This window comes from Chenopodium quinoa, unplaced genomic scaffold, assembly GCF_001683475.1.
Source record: "Chenopodium quinoa cultivar QQ74 unplaced genomic scaffold, ASM168347v1, whole genome shotgun sequence".
Lineage (NCBI taxonomy): Eukaryota > Viridiplantae > Streptophyta > Magnoliopsida > Caryophyllales > Amaranthaceae > Chenopodium > Chenopodium quinoa.
Window position 1 is genome coordinate 4,141,976 of NW_018742815.1, and position 19,850 is coordinate 4,161,825.

The following is a 19,850-nucleotide window of genomic DNA, read 5'->3' on the forward strand; positions in this document are numbered from 1 at the left end:
AATTGGTTTTTAACCGTCCTAACTTTTGTGTTTTTGCTTTTAACTTGGATGGCTAATGGAGCACGCGTTATAGCTAGTTATGTTTGAAATCTTTTTCGTTTTGACCTTATGTAACAAATTTTGTTGTTAACATCATTAATGAGTTTAAATATGTAAACGAATATTTTTAGGGTATAAATGTCCGCACATTATTTTTAAGAGATATAAAAAGAGGTAATTAACATTGATGAGGATATATTGGTAATAAACATTTTTGAGGATATTGACTTTTATCAAACATTCAAAGCCAAATGTCTAGTGACCTGAAAAATCGGTTAATTTTTTTTATAAAATGTCACGCGTCATCGAGGGTGGAGAAAAGGGTTTAGAATGGTTTTTGAGGTGGATGTCTAGAGGAAAAGAGGGGGGGGGTGTTGTTTCGGGATGGGAGCCAAGAAAGGGAAGGGGCCAATTTTGGGTACGGAGAGGAGGGTGGTTGTTTTTGGTGTAAAGGAAAGGTAAGGTTGGTTTTCGATAAAGTGTAAAAATTGCATATATTAATTTTTTTTTCATTTATTTTGAATTTATTAATTAGGTCTAAGCACGAAACAATTTGTATTTGTAAGTGAAAATTGCATATTTTAATTATTTTTTTTAATGATTTTGAACTCGTTGATTAGGTCTATCTAAGTATGAAACAACCCATATACTTCCTCCGTTACGCATTATGTGCAACAAACCTTGTTGCACGTTTCCCAAGAAAAAATTTGTTAATGGTTAATTAACAAAGTGAAAGGGTGTGTGATTAACATAGGAGAGATAAGTGGGATAATTAACCAATCAAGGTCACCGACCACCACTTCCAACGAACTGCCATGGCTTCTCCCTAACACCACCTACCAGCCACCAGCAGCAACATCCACCCACTCTCCGAAACCACCACCACCACCCTATCTCATGACTCCCTCTCACCACCGCAACCAAAAACAAAGATCTGAAACCACCGCAACCAAAAACTAAGATCTGAAACCGACACAATCAAGATCTGAAACCACCTCAACCAAGTTCACCCAGTTTGCAACCACCACAAAACCACCCTTTACACACTCTCTCACCACCGCAAACCTCAGTCAATTTCAATTTCGAGGAGGATCGGCGACTATATCATGGAATAGGAGGTCGGTGACTCGATCGTCGGTGGTTTCCGAGCGAAGTGAGGAAATAAAGAAGCAATGTTAGGGTTTGGGTGGCTGGGATTGGGGTTTTTCTCGGGATCTCGGCGCGACAGGGGTAGGTTTGGGCGACAGAGGCGACTTGGGTCGGGAATTTCGCAGCGACATGGAGGGGAGGAGCTAGGGGGATTCGGGGTTGTGGCTGGGTGGATTCGGGTCGTTGCTGTGAGAGAAGAGAGAGAAAAGTGGTGGTAGTGGTGGTGGCGGCGGGGCTGGTGAGAGAAAAATTGGTGATAATGGTGGTGGATGTGGTTGTGAGGGAGGAGAGAGATTGGGATGGGTTTAGATAATTGAGTAATTAATTTTGATTTATATGTTAATAACATATAATCTTAGTCATTTAATATGTGTTAGTAAAGTTAACTTAGTGTACATTGGTAATTTTATGTAAAAAAAATTACTAAAAGAAGAAAGTTTTAGTTTGTTGTAGATAGTGTGTAACATCCGTTTTTGGAAAATGTTGCACATAATACGTAACGGAGGAAGTAATAATTATAGATCCACAATACCGATTGTTCAAAGGTTGATTCTTAGTAAAATAATTTGAGTTAAACCTGACCAAATTCGTTACCTTACTTGAAATGACCCAAAGTCTTGGCTTGAACTTGATAGAAAGGTTTATTATATTTATAGAACTAAGATCTTAGTTTAATCACATCAAACGAACAGATCAGATCAAACGAGATAAATTCATAAAAAATAAGATGAATAGGCCGAATATAGGATTAGATAAAGTACAGCAGTAGCAACTAACAACAACGGGAACAACGGTTACCATACCTAACTAAACAATGCTGACCACCGGAGTAGCACCACTCTCATCTCCCCGCTTATCAATGGCGCCTATTCTTAAACCACCGCCCATGTTAGCATCTAGCAGAGCTTCATTTCTATCGCCATTGTTAGGGTTAAGGTTTCCGAAATTCAACTCAATTATTTCTCCCAGAATCCAACGCCTTTCCATTAAAGCCTCCAGAACTGAATCCAAAGGCGTTTCCTTAGGGTTTCGACCTCCCGATTTTCAGGTTATTTCTTCCCCAATTTTATCTTCCCTTCTTAAAAATTGTGCGATTTTGTAATTATTTGTTTTTCCGGCGCAAATTAGCTTCCGGAGCCATTAACGGGGAAGACATGGACATTGCAAGATTTCGAAGCTTATCCGGCTTTATTGGTGAATTTTCATCCTCTTTTTCTCTTCTATTCTTTAATTTTGTGGTTTTTGTTGTGTGCTGTTATAATTGTTAATTTACTAATTACTGAATTTTTATTAGTTTGATCGAATTATGTTGTTTTTAATGTTGTAGAATATGTAAATTTAACTGGCAGAATTCATAATTGTAAGATAATATCATCTAGTTTTAATATATGTGAACTGAACTGGCAGAATTGTTTCTAGTTTGAAGATGGATGTTATTTTATTTTGTGGTTATTTTGCTGTGTGATGGGGAGTGGTTAATAAATTTGCTAATTGCTCAAAGCCGGATTTATTTGCTAATCGTTTAGATTATGTTGTTTTGACAAGGGATGTTCAAGTGTTTAGCTGGTGAAATTATTACTTGTTTGGAGATTTTATTTATTAATTTTTGTTTATTTTTGGTTGTTTGGCATCATGAATATGCACAAAGCCACTAATAGTTTTTCTATGTATTTGATTGATTGCATGGTTAGATAGTAGAGGGGGGGGGGAACTCTGATCCTTCTGAATAGGCCTTTCCTAGCTTATGTGTGAAAATGTTGTCTGTCACTCTGTTGAAATGCCGCCGAAGAGAGGAATGAATAAACAAAGGAATCTAAATGTGAATGGGATATCTGAAAGTAGGAGTTTTCTAAGAGCACCAGTCAACCAGATCGAAAAATAATGCTACGAGCTGGCAAAAGATGATTTTTTTTTTTAAAAAAAAAAAATTTAAAACAAGAGAATAAGAGACTCTTCATTTTTTTTTGTAAGCAACCGATAGATATTGTTAAAAATTTTAGACAGTATTCTTAACAAAAATATAAAAATTAAGACAGTATATGCTTAATTTGACAATGATTTTTGGACCATGTATATAGGCCTTTTGACATTACATATCGATCTTCTTATAGGATGATGTGTAGTTGACATTGGCTAGCAGTTGCTATTGGTTGATTAGGATGCATGCAATGTCCTAAAGGGTTGCATTCTTCTTCCCGGATACCATTCAGCTTTGCATATCTAGTATCGAACAATGAAATCCAAGTTCAACCTCAACATCAGTATGAGTGTCAAAGTTTTTCCCTTGGAGTAAGGAAAATAGATCTAGAAAATCTTACTCATGGCCCCTATGTTTTTAATTTTTCATTTTTTATTTTTTATTGACAAATTAAAATATTTTCAACTCAAAATTACTTTTACAATCAATCTCATCTATGAAGTGTCGGGCAAATTTCTAGGAATGATATCCGGCTCCTCTCCTTCCCCACTCCCCCATCACCGTCACTTATTAGATTAGAAGCCCAGGCAATTAATAGAGCTAATTTGACCTACTGCATCATACAAACTGAAATTCAAATATAATATCTTATTAATATATTATCATGTCTAAATTAAGCCACTGGTTTCATAATAATATAGCTTTGATTTCTATTTTTTACCAACCAAGACATAATAAACAAAGTATTGAATGTATCAACAATTTTTGAGGATTTGTTATTAAATCCTTCCTTTTAAAGACAGAAAATCTCCATAATGACTGTAGCATCAATACCTATTAATTTATAACTTTAGCCTTGAACTTTGAACCCCTACCACACAGTTACACACACAACAAATAGATGTATTCGCTATCTAATATGAGTATTTTTTTTTTTTTGTGGTATGTTTTTCGTATTGGTTTGTACTATTTGATACAATTAGATAAATTGATATACTTGTGCCTTAATGTATATTCGATTTCAATACATAGATACAGCATAATAGTGGCTTTTATGGAAGAGAGCTTTAAGAAAGGAAGGAATAACTGACGAAGAGACAATACTGACTAGTAGGAACTACTGAAATGTCTCTGTCAGTAGTAGAATATGGTAAAGACAAATGTGAAATGAAAGCCTGGGAATTAACTACCTAGACTGAAACCCAGTTAAGATGATCTTCTATTGAATCCCTGGAGGTGACAGAACTCTGTTAAGAGCTGTGTCTTGTAAATTCTAGATAAGTCGTGTAATTATTCACCACCTCCATGTTCGTCTTAGTGAGCTAATTCTCGTACAATTTTATTCTTCTCATTTCTTCTCATTAGAGCATCAAATCCATACATAAGATTATTTCATATTCTTTAAGCTAAACTATCTTTTTATTTGTGAATCATCTTTGTATAACACATTTCCTAAAAAAAAAATAAAATTGTATAATACAAAGTGTTAGTCTTCACAACTGTTGGGGATGTATGATTATTTTTTAAATTATTAGAGTCTGCTATTGTTTTCTTTGTTTTATTAGTCTTCACAACTTTGGGGATGTATGGTGATTCCTTAAATTATTATAGTCTGCTAGTGTTTTCTGTGTTATTCTCTAACAAATGGACTTACTGTGTAGGTTATGTTTATCTGCAATCATTGCCCATTTGTCATACATTTGAAAAAGGATATTGTGAAGCTTTCAAAGTTTTACATGAAGGTACAAGAATTTGCAGGATCATTCTGAAACAATTTCCTTATCTTGGTTGGATTAATGAGCACATGAGAACATTATTCTGCAGAAGGGACTTGCTGTTGTTGCAATATCTTCCAACTCTGTTGTTACTTATCTACAGGTTCACGCTTCAACTAAATCCTTAATTAAAGATTAATGGTTTGAAGAAGCAAAGCGTATGACTATATACATCAAATGACTTCACAGGATGGACCAGAATTTATGGCAGAAGAAGCCAAATTCTATAGTTATCCATTTCCTTATTTATATGACGAGGTGAGCTACTAACTTTTTGTGCTGCAAAATTTCCAATCAAAGCATTTTTAATATTCAGGTTAGATTGCTATCAATTAACTGGTTTCTTACATTAGATGTGCCTAAACGTTTGGGGGTACTACAACGAAGTAAGCAAGGAAAATTGCATTTATGAAGCTTCAATTCCTTATCCTTATTGCCTTATCTGATTCTTCACATGTTCCCTTCCCTTGTCTAATTGTCGCTTCCCGGGGGCAGGGTAGATCCAGCGGAGGAGTGAATAATGGTCAATGGCTTTATATTGAAAAAAGATGGTATGAGAATATCTGTACACATTGAGGTGCAGATGCCAAGAAAAATGGTGTAAAGCATGATCCCTTAAAGCTATTTTGGATATTTAACAATTTTTTGGAGTTATCATCTATACAAAGAGTTTAAGATGTTTCCAGCTGATATTATGTACTGAACTACTGATGAGTGATGGGTAAGTGACTAAGTGGTGTAAGCTTGGTCAAAATTTTCTGAAACTTAAAACGATGAAATAGCTGTTTGATAGTTAGGAGATTTACGACACCCCGTAGTTAGACATATTGAACATCATGCTAAGTTTATAAAACATATATTATGATGTTGATGTCACTTAAGGGAATGAAAATTCTATAATTCATGGTAATTTTATGGAATTATTATTTAAAATACAAAGACCTTTAAATTTTTACACCATATGTCATAATATCCCTGTACCTAAATGGAATTTTTCTACGCAATTACAGCGAAGAGAAAGTGAGCAATTCTATGGTCAGGCTATAGAGCTTTTAGAAGTTCATATGTCTGAGGTTTGATATTACTGAGAGCCATAATTATGACCATGGTTCCCACTTTCACAAAAGGTAGTCCAAAGCTACAATCAAGAAAATATTTGCTTCATTTTCAGTGGAATAATAGGATGTGTAGTTGTGCTGGGCCTGGTAGCCACAACAAATCGAAAAACGGAGTGCAGAGTTGTTTCGTGTCTGGGGAAGTGGGGCCAAGTTCATGTACGTGGTGTCTGACAGGTTTTTAGAAAGAAATAAGGGTCTAAGTTCATGGTGTCTTACAGTAGGTTCTGGGAAAGGTGAAATCAGGCAGAGTCTTTGTGCTTGTGGTAGTATGCTAGCAAGGGGAAATAGGCGGATACTAAGGAGGAAGGAGAGCTGGTGATGAAGTGATATGAAGTCTTTTACTTTTACCTGTTTGTCTGGTTATAGGTCACTAAGACCAATTTTAGAGATAATAGTTAACCTTGGGATTAATTAGAAATAATTCAAACCTAGAATTGATATGGAAAGAAGTCCAAAACTTGGGATTTTTATTGCCAAATTCTTACTTGATTATGAAGAGAAAAACAAGGTTTGCTATTAAAAAAAAAGATTCTTTTGTATCATAGTTTTTAAACCACCTTACAAACATAGGATAAAATTCTTTCATTGTACTCGAAATCAGAGAGTGATAAATTATTCAAAGTGCATTAATAGGATTTTTATCCTCTTACATTTTCTTGTGTGAGATTACGAGTTAGAGTGCCTGCTTTGCCTAACAAATACAAATGATGAGAGTAGCAATGAACATAGTTATTATAGTTGTTTCTTGGAGTTTGCTGCATGGACTAAAGTATCACAGCATAAGGTGTTATTTATTGATGTCAGTATGGCTACAGGACTTACTAAGCTGATTTGGATGAAGTTAGTGTGGTGTATAGATGTATTTTTTGACATCCCTTTGAAGTCTAGGATCTTCGTTTCTGAATATATTCATGTTTCTGTACATATGCTGATTCTTATGATCCTTAAAGTGTATTCCGGTATTCCCTCCATTTCAGAAAATTGGTTACTCTTCACAATCCAAGAAAATGATTGAAATATAAGAGAGATATATGGAATCTTGAAAAAAAAAAAAATTTAGAAAAAGAAAATTGAGATAGTGGATTCAAAGTGTAAAGATACATGAAAAAATGGAAGGAAATGTTTTTGGCTGCATATCTCAATGTATATAAAAAAAAAAAATACCATTGATTCGAAACATATGGAGTATTTAGTTGACTAAGTATAAAAATTCTAACACAAATACTCCATAGTAAGATTAAACTCAGAGTGATACATGGCCTACAGGCTTTGCAACTCTTGTTTTTCTTTCATCTTTCATTATTTAGCCTTGTGCGAAAGGCTTTTAGTTTTATGTGACTGTTCCCATCTACATTGTATTATAAAGATCTGAAGATCCATTGTAACTTGTTCCACTGTACCACATATTTTTCCACCAACATTGGCAATATATATTTAAACCTTACTATTCTTGTGGTTTTATTCTGTATATAAGAATTATGTACAGCTCAAATTTTGAATAGCCAGTGAATTTCAGGCAATAATCAATGACCTTTATGGCATCAGTTATCTATGTGCACTCTTCTATATTGCTACTTTTCTGAGTCAAAAAATTCAATTTCTTATCTAAAAAATGATTTTCTGCAGTCTCAAGATGTTGCACATGATTTTGGAGCAGTTTGCACACCAGAGTTTTTCTTGTTTAAGAAGGTTGGTTATTCTTGAGTTTTTAAGTTTATGGGGATAACTTGATATGCTTTGTTCAAATAACTTGTGGATCGCCACACATGCATTGACTGAACTATGTTTTTTGTCAGAATTATAGTATTATATTATTACTTCACAACTAGATGAGTAATTGATTTTGAGACAGGAGGGACGTAGGCCGTTTGAGCTTGTGTACCATGGACAGTTTGATGACTCCAGACCAAGTAATAATGTGCCCATTACTGGAAGGTTAGAACTTTGTGGCTCTTGACTTAGTGCAAAATATTGGTTCTTATTATCTATTTGAATTTGCTCTCAAAATTCAAAGGATTTTCCTTAGGGACTTGAGTATGGCAATTGACTCTGTTCTCAGCGATCAACCTGTTACTGATCATCAAAAACCCAGGTTTTTTTTATTCCCCCCTTTTCTAGAATCATTTATCACACTTGTATTTCTATTTCAAAATTTTATATTAGTCAATGTACTTTTTAAACAACAGCAGTGATTTCTTTTTGGCAGTGTTGGATGTAGCATCAAGTGGCATCCTGAGGTGAAGCAATAATTTGACCGGCCTTTTATTCTCTAAAACTTGGTGATGATTGTTTACAACCATAACTTTTGCTTTCAGGTTGGTCAATCTAAGATTTGATGAGCCATAATTCTTCATGGTGTATCAAAATATTTTTACTGTTTGTTGTATCATTGTTTTATAATGATGGTTGGCAAGTGATCAAAAATTTTGTGGGCTGCCCCATATAAATTGTATTGATAATGGTCTTAATCATAAATATAATATCTTTGAAAACGTTTCTTATTGATTCATTGCCTTTTAGTATGTTTGAACTTTGAAGTCTTTGTATAACGTGATCTCATAGTAACTTGTTATGAGTTAAGGGTGACTTTTGCCTTTTTCTGAATTTGAATACAAAGTCTTTGTATGACCCAGTTTTAAGGTTCTAGTCAGTAGTGACTTACACCATTTGAGGCATTGTCTATCGCATTAGTCGCCTTATGAAATCTAGATAAGTAAAGCACATCAAATGTTCATAAGAATGTCTTTTGGATCTATATTCAAGGATTGCTTTCATTAAGGTATCTTGTGTCAATGCCACCTAACTCTTAAAAAGTAGAGGAGAACTTCCTACTTATGGTGTGCTATTTTAGTCTTAGGACATCAAATTTCACTTTTAAGGGTCATGTCTAGTGTCTTCTATGTGGGATTAGTCTGCTTTCACAAAATTCTTTTTAGATGTATCTGGTCTTTTTCTTAACATGTATTCTCTCGCTTCCTTTTAATGTACTTGCACCATCTAGAAGTGTCAGTTATTGCTTCTCATATCCTATCACAAACAGAGGTTACAATAATCTTTGCTCTATGAACTTTTCGTATTATTCTCTCATTGTAACATCCAACAGAGCATTACTATGCCTGCAACTGATTTGTGAACTTAAGCATGTGATATAATAAAAAGTTCATCTCCTTGAGTCCTTGGGCAATTGCTGATCATAAGTTTGCCAGCTCACATTGATCCTTTTGTTTTATTGTTTAATGTAATGAGAGCAGACTGATGATTCACAGGCTACCCCAAAATTGTGTGGGCCTTTCTTGAATGGTCAAGGGCAATTGTTGACATTTGATACATCTTAATCATGTTGCTTCAACTTAGATATTGCTAGTGAATATGTTCATAGCTCACAGTGAACCAGCTTGGGAGAAATCCATTGCTTAGCTAGTTTTGTTGAATGGGTTTCTGATTTTAGGCTACCTCAATAGGTGGTTTTCCTCAAAAAAAAAAAAAAATAAAAAAAAACCCTCAATGGGTGGTTCAAGGTTAAAGGTCTTCTTTTGATGGATTTGAGGGGCTCAAGACCTGCTCTAGATTTTGCTGGTTTCTAGAACAGGTTTATATAAACATATTCTGAAACAAACTTTTGACTAAACTAGCCTTAACCGGATCAGATAAGCCTGACCTGGTAGCTGTTTAATTCTAATTAAGTGGGTTGCGAACCTGCTCATGACTCGGCTCCAGTGGCCTATTAACAGTCAACGTAACCCTTACCAAAGACGGTGCAGTGTGATGCCTTAGTGCCCATAACCAGTCTCGTCTCTGCCCACAGGTACCTCTATTTTATCAACAACTTATATATTTATATATAGGCTAGTGCTTTTCTGTCATGGATTGGGTCGAGCCTACACAACAGCCCATAACACAACAGCCCATAAGGGTATATGAGAGAAGGCGCAGAATCAAGGCACAAGATCAGCAGCAACAGCAGGGTACTCCAGAACAGGACAAAACAAATTAATACTCCACTATAGAATGTGGTGAAAGGACTGCTGCAGTGAAGGCCTCCCTTGTGGCAGAACAGGACAATGTTTTTTAATGCTAGGGTTGGATTGCTTGCATAAGGAGCTTGGTATATACAGTGAAGTAATGAAACAGTAGAGGCATGTTGAGAGAAGTATTGTAGTGAGTAGAATTTCAGTAGTAGTAGAGTAGTGCCTTTTTGTAGCCGTTAACATCCAAGTAAATCAAGTTCCAAGCTTTCCTCTTAACAAGACTCTATTTTTATTACTATTACATTTCTGTTACAACATTTGAGAGTAGCTAGTACATTGCAATTGGTATCAGAGCGGTACGATCATGGTGACACCAACGCTATCGCAACGAGCAGATGCGGTGGACGAGAAAATAGGGGAGGTAGAGTCGAGGTTGCAAACCTTGAAGCAAAAGTTCGACGCGCAGGAAGCGCACCTTAAAACGATTGCGGAGAAAATCGGCTCTCAAGAATCCACCATCGAGAGAGCGGTGCAAGCAGCGGTGGCGGGGGTGCTAGAGGCAGAACGGAAGAGAACGGAGGGTATGTTTGCCCGGACCACCACCAGACTGGAGGAGAGGATTGATAGGTTTAGGATTGAGCACGAACGGTTAGCAGCAATAGAAAGGGAAAACAATGAAAAATTTAGGGAGGAGGTGAAGAGAAAAACCGCCGGAGGTCAGGGAACTCGGCCACCGATCCAACAGCAACCTGTCGTCCAGCCGATCAACTTGGATGCTGAGGGAAGTCACAACCACGGCTTGGACGAGAACGAAGTACGCTCACCGATAAGGCGGGGCCGGAGAGGCGGTGGCCAAGGAGAAGGCGAGTTTGAGTACCACCACTGGCCGGGAGGAGGCGGTGGTGGCGACGGTACCGGCGGAAACAGAGGGCAGTGGAAACATCGCAAGCTCGATATGCCGGTGTTCGAGGGCACCGATCCTGATAACTGGATCATTAGAGCCGAGGTATTTTTGAATTTTATCAGTTGACTGAGAGAGAAAAATTAGAGGCTGCGGTGGTGGCTATGGACGGGGCGGCACTCAAGTGGTACCAGTGGGAGAAGAAAAGGAGGCCAATAGCAGGGTGGAACGACCTCCGACAGAGGGTGCTCCATGAATTTAGACCTTCTCACACAGGGTCGCTCTATGAACAATGGTTAGCAGTTGAGCAAATCGGAAGTGTAGAGGGTTATCGGAGAAAATACATCGAACTAGCAGCGCCTTTGGAAGGAATCCCTGAGAGTATCATGCTGGCCCAGTTTATTAACGGGTTGAAAGGTGAAGTCAAGACCGAGTTGAGGATGCTCAACCCGTTCAATCTAGAAGCAGCCATGGACCTTGCAAGTAGGATAGAGGAGAAGAATAGGGTTTGCCAACCCAAGAAGGGAAATTTTGGGCCTCCAAGGTTTGGGTCAGCCCAAAATTTCACCAACACAGCCCAAAGCAATTCTAACACTACCCCACCCACCCAAAATAGAGGATCCGGATTAATTCAAACTTATGGGGTCCCTAGCCATTCGAGCTCGACCCGACCCGGGTTAAAACCGCCCGAATCTCAAGGCTCGGTCAATGTAAATGGGCCGTCTGGGTCCTCTTCAACCCGCAACAACACCAGATTTACGAGACGACTAACAGAAGCTGAATTGCAGGAGAGGAGATCGAAGAATCTCTGCTTTCGCTGTGACGAATGGTGGGAAATGGGCCACCGTTGTCGGAGGAAAGAGATGAGTGTGCTTCTGGTGGCCGGAGAGGAGGAAGAAGAAGAGGCCGAGGAGGAAGAGGAAGAATCAGGGGCGGCGGTCGGAATGTCTCTATGCTCGGTCATCGGGATCTCAAACCCCAAAACGATGAAATTGAGGGGTGAGATGGCCGGAAAATCTGTGGTGGTCATGATAGACCCTGGTGCCACGCACAATTTTGTAGCGGTGGAGCTTGTGAGTGATTTGGCGATTCCGATCTCGAAAGGGGGTGAGTTCTCTGTTGCTTTGGGTAATGGGGAAGTCATTAAGGGGAAAGGAGTGTGCAAGAGAGTGAGATTGGCGTTGAATGGAGGAGTTGCAATAGAAGAGGACTTCCTACCTCTTGAATTAGGAAGCGCCGATGTGATTCTCGGGGTGCAATGGCTGGAGAAGTTAGGGGCGGTGACCACGAACTAGAAGACCCATGTCATGAAATTCAAGAACAAAGGTATGCCGGCTACTCTCATTGGTGATCCGTCACTTGAGAAGAGGGAGATATCCTTTAGAGCCCTGGTCCGCAGCTTGAGGAAGGAGAGACAAGGGGTTTGGGTGGAATTTGGGAGTCTAGAAGGAAAGAAAGAAGACCAGGGGAAACAGGGGATTCCACCAGCCTTCCTGACTGAACTATTAGAGGAATTTGCCAAGGTGTTTGAGATGCCGAGTGGGTTACCCCCAAAGAGAAATCATGAGCACGCTATTGTACTGAAAGGGGGAGCGATCCGGTGAGTGTCCGACCATACCGCTACCCTCAAATACAAAAGGATGAGATTGAGAGGTTGATTCAAGAAATGTTGCAAGCTGAAATTATCCGACCATCCACAAGCCCGTTTTCTAGCCCCGTGATTTTGGTAAAGAAGAAAGACGGAAGTTGGAGATTTTGTGTTGATTACCGAGCCTTGAATAAGGAGACAGTGCCGGACAAATTCCCAATTCCGGTGATTGATGAACTACTTGATGAGTTACATGGGGCCAAGTGGTTCACGAAATTGGACCTCAAGTCCGGTTACCACCAAATAAGAGTGAAACCCGAAGATGTTCATAAAACCGCTTTTCGCACACATGAAGGGCATTACGAGTTTTTGGTCATGCCTTTCGGATTGACCAATGCACCGCCCACTTTTCAATCACTTATGAATGAGGTCTTTAAGCCCTACTTGAGGAGATTCGTATTGGTATTTTTTGATGATATACTAGTGTATAGCAAAGAAGAGTTGGAGCATAAGGAGCATGTTAGAGTGGTACTTGAGACCTTAGCGAAGCATAGCTTATATGCAAATTGGGAGAAGTGTGAGTTTGGAAGGAGGGAGGTAGCTTACTTGGGGCACGTGATCTCGGAAAGGGGAGTTGCTATGGATATGGAGAAGGTGAGGGCAATTATGGATTGGCAGGAACCCAAGAACTTGAAAGAACTTCGAGGCTTTCTCGGCCTCACCGGCTATTATAGGAAGTTTGTGAAGCATTACGCCCAAATTGCAAAGCCACTGACCTCTCAGCTCAAAAAAGATAGTTTCGGCTGGAGCAAGGAAGCCTCTCAGGCATTCGAGTCCCTCAAAATAGCAATGGTAACAGCCCCTGTTTTGGCGCTACCAATTTTCAGCTAGAGTTGTGCTAGAAACTGATGCATCGGGGTATGGCGTGGGAGCTGTGATGATGCAAGGTGGGAAACCAATCGCCTTTTTCAGTAAGTTGTTAGGGGTGCGGAATCAAGCCAAGTCAATTTATGAAAAAGAATTGATGGCCATCAGTTTAGCCGTGATGAAGTGGAGACATTATCTTTTAGGCCGAAGGTTTGTAATTCGTACCGACCAGCAGAGATTGCGTTTCTTGACACAACAAAGGGAGGTTGGCAGTGAATATCAGAAATGGATGCGTAAATTGATGGGGATGGATTTCGAAATTCAATACAAACCGGGTCCATCCAATAGAGTAGCAGACGCTCTTTCAAGAAAAGGGGATGTGCAATTTGGGGCTTTGATATCCACGCAAGTGATAGATTGGGCTGCTCTAGAGAATGAGATAAAACTGGATCCGTGGCTGAGCGAATTGAAGACCAAGTTAGCAGAACAAGGAGGTGGGAGTAAGGGGTATGCATTGGTAGGGGGAAGAGTACTCTACAAGGGAAGAACAGTGGTGCCGAAGAATTCGAAGTTTATTCCTATTTTGCTCAAGGAATACCATCATACTCCGATTGGAGGCCATGATGGAGAGGTGAAAACTTATCTCCGCCTGGCAACCGATTGGTTCTGGCCCGGAATGAGAAAGAAGGTGGGAGAGTATGTGCGAATGTGTGAAGTTTGCCAGAGAAGTAAGGGTTCACAGCAAGCAGCAGCCGGGTTATTGCAGCCCCTACGTGTTCAGAGGTTGTTTGGGATGAAATCTCAATGGATTTTATCGAGGGATTACCTCTTTCCAAAGGGGTGAACGTGATAATGGTGGTGGTGGATCGGTTATCGAAGTACAGCCATTTTGTTGGGTTCAAACATCCCTTCACTGCCCTTAAGGTTGCTGATGCTTTCGTAAGGGAGATAGTTCGCTTGCACGGTTTTCCCTCATCCATAGTATCGGACCGAGATAAAGTTTTTATGAGTCTTTTTTGGGAGGAGCTCTTTCGATTGCTAGGCACTCACCTTAAGCGGAGCACATCCTACCACCCCCAAACGGACGGTCAAACGGAGGTGGTGAACAAGTGCCTTGAAACATATCTCCGATGTTTTGTAGCTAATCAGCCTAAATCTTGGGCAAGTTGGCTTCCTTGGGCAGAATTTGCTTACAATACATCACCCCATATAACCACCAAAATGACCCCTTTCAAGGTGGTATATGGAAGGGATCCCCCAACGGTGTGGAAATTGAAGGAGAATTCGACTGCCGTGAAGAGTTTGGAGGAGGGGCTGAAGGAAAGGGATTTGATTCTTGATGAATTGCGTATGAACATTAATAGAGCCCAGCAACTCATGAAGGAAAACGCGGATGGCAAGAGAAGGGATTTAGAATTCAAAGTGGGAGATTGGGTGTTCCTCAAATTACAACCATATCGGCAACAATCAATTGCAAGATGCCCCTTTGAGAAGCTAGCAGCACGCTACTATGGCCCTTTTGAAATTTTGTAACGAGTTGGGAAGGTGGCATATCATCTGAAGTTACCAGAGGGGAGCAAGGTTCACTCAGTCTTTCACGTATCTCAGTTGAAGGAGGCTGTTGGAGGGGCTCCTGTGAACCCAACAATTCCAACCCAACTCACAGACGACTTGGAGTTGGTGGTTGAACCAGAGAAAGTGCTGGCAGTGAGACACAAGGCGGAGAGGGGAAGACAGAAAATTGAGGTGCTCCTTAAGTGGCTTGGGTTACCTGAGTTCGAGGCTACCTGGGAAGACTATGAGACTATTAACCTTCGGTTTCCATCTTTCCACCTTGAGGACAAGGTGAATGTTCCGGGGGGGAGTATTGTCATGGATTGGGTCGAGCCTACACAACAGCCCATAAGGGTATATGAGAGAAGGCGCAGAATCAAGGCACAAGATCAGCAGCAACAGCAGGGTACTCCAGAACAGGACAAAACAAATTAATACTCCACTATAGAATGTGGTGAAAGGACTGCTGCAGTGAAGGCCTCCCTTGTGGCAGAACAGGACAAAGTTTTTTAATGCTAGGGTTGGATTGCTTGCATAAGGAGCTTGGTATATACAGTGAAGTAATGAAACAGTAGAGGCATGTTGAGAGAAGTATTGTAGTGAGTAGAATTTCAGTAGTAGTAGAGTAGTGCCTTTTTGTAGCCGTTAACATCCAAGTAAATCAAGTTCCAAGCTTTCCTCTTAACAAGACTCTATTTTTATTACTATTACATTTCTGTTACAACATTTGAGAGTAGCTAGTACATTGCATTTTCATGGAGCTCCATACTCCTGGCATAGTGACAGTTTAAGATATATTTTCCCTGCATGTGTAGAGAGGTCTCTATTAAACACGTGATAATGCATATAGTGACATGGTTAAGTTGACTGCTTAAACTTTTTTCTAGTTTACATATGAGATTCAATGGTTCTTCTGGATAGATCATCTTCAAAACAGCTCTAGTAATCTAGTACTATGAAATTAAGAGCAATGTCAGAGCATCTTCGTCTTCATCTTGAACTCCATTAAATTCTGTGCACTGACTTTATAATGCCTTGGCAATGTGATTGCAATCTCTATGACTTAACACCGTTATGCCAGAGTTGATGGCTGTTTGATATGAAGAATGTTTGAAGTCAGTGTTGTGGCAGCACATATATTTTAAGGACTTGTTAGAACTTACTTTATACGGAATACCTCTTTCCAATACCAGCAATAGGAGTAGGGCTTGAATTTTTCATTAATTCTATTCTATTTTGAGAAAGAAACTTAGCAGGTCATTTGACTCAATTTCCCTTTACTTGCTTTTTTAGGAATCTTATGAGAACTTCTAAATTAGATTATAACCTACTGTTTAAGGGCATAACTGGAACTAGTTATCGATTTCCTGCACTAGCTTGGTGCTTTATGGGAGTTTCTCACTTTCTGTTTCTGAGTAATACACCTTTAAAGTTATCCTAGAAAGTAGAAGCTAGTAAAGTACTGCCTTGAGACTTTCTTGATGGCGGGAGTTGTAATTGATTAAGAAACTAAACAGGATATGGTAAGATCAGAAGAGATTTCCTTGATGATGTAGATGTGGGATTTCTTGCTCTGGTAAATATTTTGATGATGTTTATCTTTGTTTAGATCATTTATATCAACAGCAGGCAGCTGGCAGCAGGAATACGCAAAGTTGATGTTTATCACATGGAGGTGCCTGGGATGATGTATGACCTGTGGGTAAAATGATATGGATGTGATCGGTATGAGATACTGACTCAATGGGCATATCTGTAAAGATGTTAGCTAAATGACATTGTCACTTGATTTAATGATTTTGATGCCCTCATACATGTTATTCACATGTAGTCCCAACCATATGAGAACACTATTGACTATGTAAGTAGTGTAGTTATTTAGGATATTAATGGCTCACATCACAAGTTTGCATGTTAGTTCATGTTGCTAACTTGTTTAATTGTTGCTCATTTATACCGAACTGTGGTCTATTTGGGTTCCATGAGTCTAGAATGGTATACAGTACAGTTTGCCCTTGTTTAGAATATATGTGGATATTGTAAACAAATCTATTTAGTACTTACTACTTAGATCAGAGTCCAACTAACGTGTGGTTTAGAGATATGGGAATTTTGAAATGCTCTGTTTTGTTTTTTTTTTAAGGAGAACAAGGAATAAGAAAAAATGGAAATATATTTAAACATGAATAGTAATAATTATATTACGAGAACCATCTGTAAGTCTGTAACTGAATCAATGATATTATGCATATTAGGAATTTTTGTAACTCTGACTTATACAAGTATGTGGATTTTATTGTCTTTCATTGTATAGGTATTCTATATACCAATAATCTCTGAGTAAATAATTCTTACAGTATTACAAGAGTGGGAAGACCTCCCGTAGGCTGTAGCCAAGGAAAAAAAAAAAAAATTGTTGATGGCTTAAGCTTAGACATAGCATCGGTTTCCTCTATATACTCCTGAGTGATGAAATCTTCTGTTTGTAATTCTAAGCAGAATGAGCAACTTGAGCCAGGAAGTGAATTCTGATAGCAAAAATTATTTTTCCCTTAGACTGTCAAGGTCCAGAGAATGCTTCAAGTCCTGCAGTATCGAAGTAACTCCAGTTATCGCTGGAGAATAGATCTGCTGATGTCTGTGATTCATGAGCAGGTGGCAACGATGAATCAAATTCCTGCATCTGAGCTATCGGCTGCCATGTGAAGCCGGATAAATCAGAGTCTTCTGACCAGAAAACATCTTCTATAATGTCGTCGAAAGAGGCCAGATCAGGGTTAATGAAACCCTGATTCACCTCATCTGCTTGAAGTTGTCTGTGATCAGATGGTACAAGATCGAGAAAATCATCTGACAACTTCTGATACTCTAACCCATTCTCCAGTCCGCAGGAGCTGGATATTGGGGAACCATAAGAAGCTTCAGAAGATGTGTTTGTTGTTGCCTCGTTTATTTCATCATTGACATTTTCTTGCCCAGGATTTAAAAACTTAGCAAAAACTGCAGCCATGTCAATGTCAGGACAACCCGACTCTGAACAAGATGAAGACGAGTTAGATGATGGATTATTATCAGAACGAAGACCCGTTAAACCACTCGAAAAGCCTTTAGTAGACCTTGAACGACGGCTCTTACGACATCCACCACCAACAGGGACATTCCTAAGAGACCCACCCCTAGTCCAATACCTCCTACACCCCTTGCAGAAGAATCTTGGCTGGGACAAGCTGTAATTATTGTAGTAACAAAACTTTGTGTTTGATGAAGCACAACGCGGACAGTTAGGAGCAGGGTTGATACTGACCCTCCATCTACTGTCCGACGTCATAGGCAATGGCCGAGGTGGTAGAGTTTGAAAAAGATGGTCATTCGGGATACTCATCATAGATCAAGTAGGTGATTCCAAGGGACCGATGAGTAAGCAATACAATACGATTTAGCTCGAGAGGACGAGAGATAGAGAGATGGATAGAGAGGGTGAGGGTGAGGGTAGGATGGAGGACAGAGAAAATGAGTGTATATATAAGGAAAGGAGAAAGAGTGAGAGAGCAAGTGCAAATGTGCATGTGTGTGGACTTAGAAATGTGGGGCTGGAAGTTAACGTGGGCGGTGGCTCACTTCGGGCGAGCCGTCAGCACTAAGAAACTGAAACACGGGGGGAAGTTAATTATGATATGATATCATGTGATCCAATTAATTTTTTAATTTTCATGCTAATCATCAAAGACTGTATCTATTGGTCCAACTTCATTATAGCCGTATCCATCGATTTCTCTTAAAATGTACATTTAATTATGGGGGTACGTGGCGGTATTTTATTGGGGGGCTCACTCCCCCAAAAAATAATGTACCATCTGATTTTTAAGTCAAAGCCTCTTAGTTGTTAATTTAGTTAATTTTACTCCTAAGTCAAGAAGTTGAAGTATTGTGGTGGGGTTTTAGTGAATAGTGATTTACCGTGTCAAATTTCAAGTTAAACAAGCAAAAAACCCTCAACAATTGTGAAATTTGAGCTTGGCTGAAGTTTTGATTGTTCACCGGCTTATAAATCGAAATATTCATGATTGGGTAGTGAAATTTGAAATCACAGGTACTAGCATTATGATTGTAGATCTTTCGGTTTTGACATATGTAGGTTGATTTATTTTTAGGATTGAATCAAACCTTTTTTTTTTGGATGGAGGATTGAATTAAACCTAAAACTTCCTAAGTTGTCGAGTATACTTTAACCAACATTTTTATATTACTCATTTTATGTAGATATATTACATTAGGTGTTTTTTTAAAGTATGACAAAGTGACAAATTGAAAAAGTTGGAATATGATATGAAACACCAAATAAGGTAAAGGATCTCCAAAATTTATGTTGAATGATACAGGTTTGGTAAAGGGGAGATATGTATTTAAAATTTTAAGATGGTCCTTTTCTCTTGTTAAATTCTTCCTAGTACGGTAAAAGAGACATAGGAGCATTACTCATTAGTGCAAACCAATATTGTTGTCTTCAATTACACTTCGTACTTTGGTGGGTAGAATAGTTGGGAAATTGAAGAACAAGTGAAAAGAAAGCCAATAGCATATGCGGCCATATGGGTGGGTGCACTTGTGTTGTGGGTTAGCCTTTTGTGGCTAGTCGAAGGTGGGATCACTTAATAAGCCCGATTTGTGAAACACATTATACATGTATGTGCAGAATACATTCACCAAACAACTACTTTGACAACTACCTCTACGAGTTAACATAAACTTGTATATTATTACTAAATCAGCTAATACAATAACTAATTTTGTTAAACACGTCTCTACAAGGATTAGCAAATGATGGAAAAATAACTTGACTTTCCAATTTGAATGAAATTTCATGTAAATATGATTTGAGATGAAGTCATTTGTAGCAACCTTTTTCGAGAGCATCTAGGCGCATAGGGCCTATGTATTTGGCATGCACATATGAAGGCAATATGAAATTCGGT

General features: G+C 38.9%; 2 protein-coding genes across 4 annotated transcripts; one reads left to right on the forward strand and one right to left on the reverse strand.

Moving 5' to 3' along the window:
* Window positions 1-1,871: 1,871 nt before the first annotated feature.
* LOC110725808 lies at window positions 1,872-16,925 on the forward strand. Of its 3 annotated transcripts, none has more exons than XR_002512230.1 (10): window positions 1,872-2,236; window positions 2,317-2,382; window positions 4,768-4,848; window positions 4,934-4,984; window positions 5,071-5,139; window positions 7,626-7,688; window positions 7,852-7,934; window positions 8,026-8,091; window positions 8,206-8,314; window positions 16,487-16,925. XR_002512230.1 is itself a non-coding variant. In XM_021905277.1 (9 exons), the coding sequence occupies exons 1-9, from the start codon at window positions 2,003-2,005 to the stop codon at window positions 8,246-8,248; spliced, it is 759 nt and encodes a 252-aa protein (XP_021760969.1). In that variant the 5' UTR covers window positions 1,873-2,002; the 3' UTR covers window positions 8,249-8,502. The 3 variants fall into 3 exon arrangements, 1 of the variants encoding a protein (XP_021760969.1); XR_002512229.1 differs by having other exon boundaries at window positions 1,873-2,236; window positions 4,931-4,984; XM_021905277.1 differs by lacking the exon at window positions 16,487-16,925 and having other exon boundaries at window positions 1,873-2,236; window positions 4,931-4,984; window positions 8,206-8,502.
* A 94-nt stretch (window positions 16,926-17,019) lies between these two features.
* LOC110725807 (dof zinc finger protein DOF1.2-like) lies at window positions 17,020-18,879 on the reverse strand. Its single transcript, XM_021905276.1, has one exon. The coding sequence runs from the start codon at window positions 18,260-18,262 to the stop codon at window positions 17,438-17,440; it is 825 nt and encodes a 274-aa protein (XP_021760968.1). The 5' UTR covers window positions 18,263-18,879; the 3' UTR covers window positions 17,020-17,437.
* Between the last annotated feature and the right edge of the window lie 971 nt (window positions 18,880-19,850).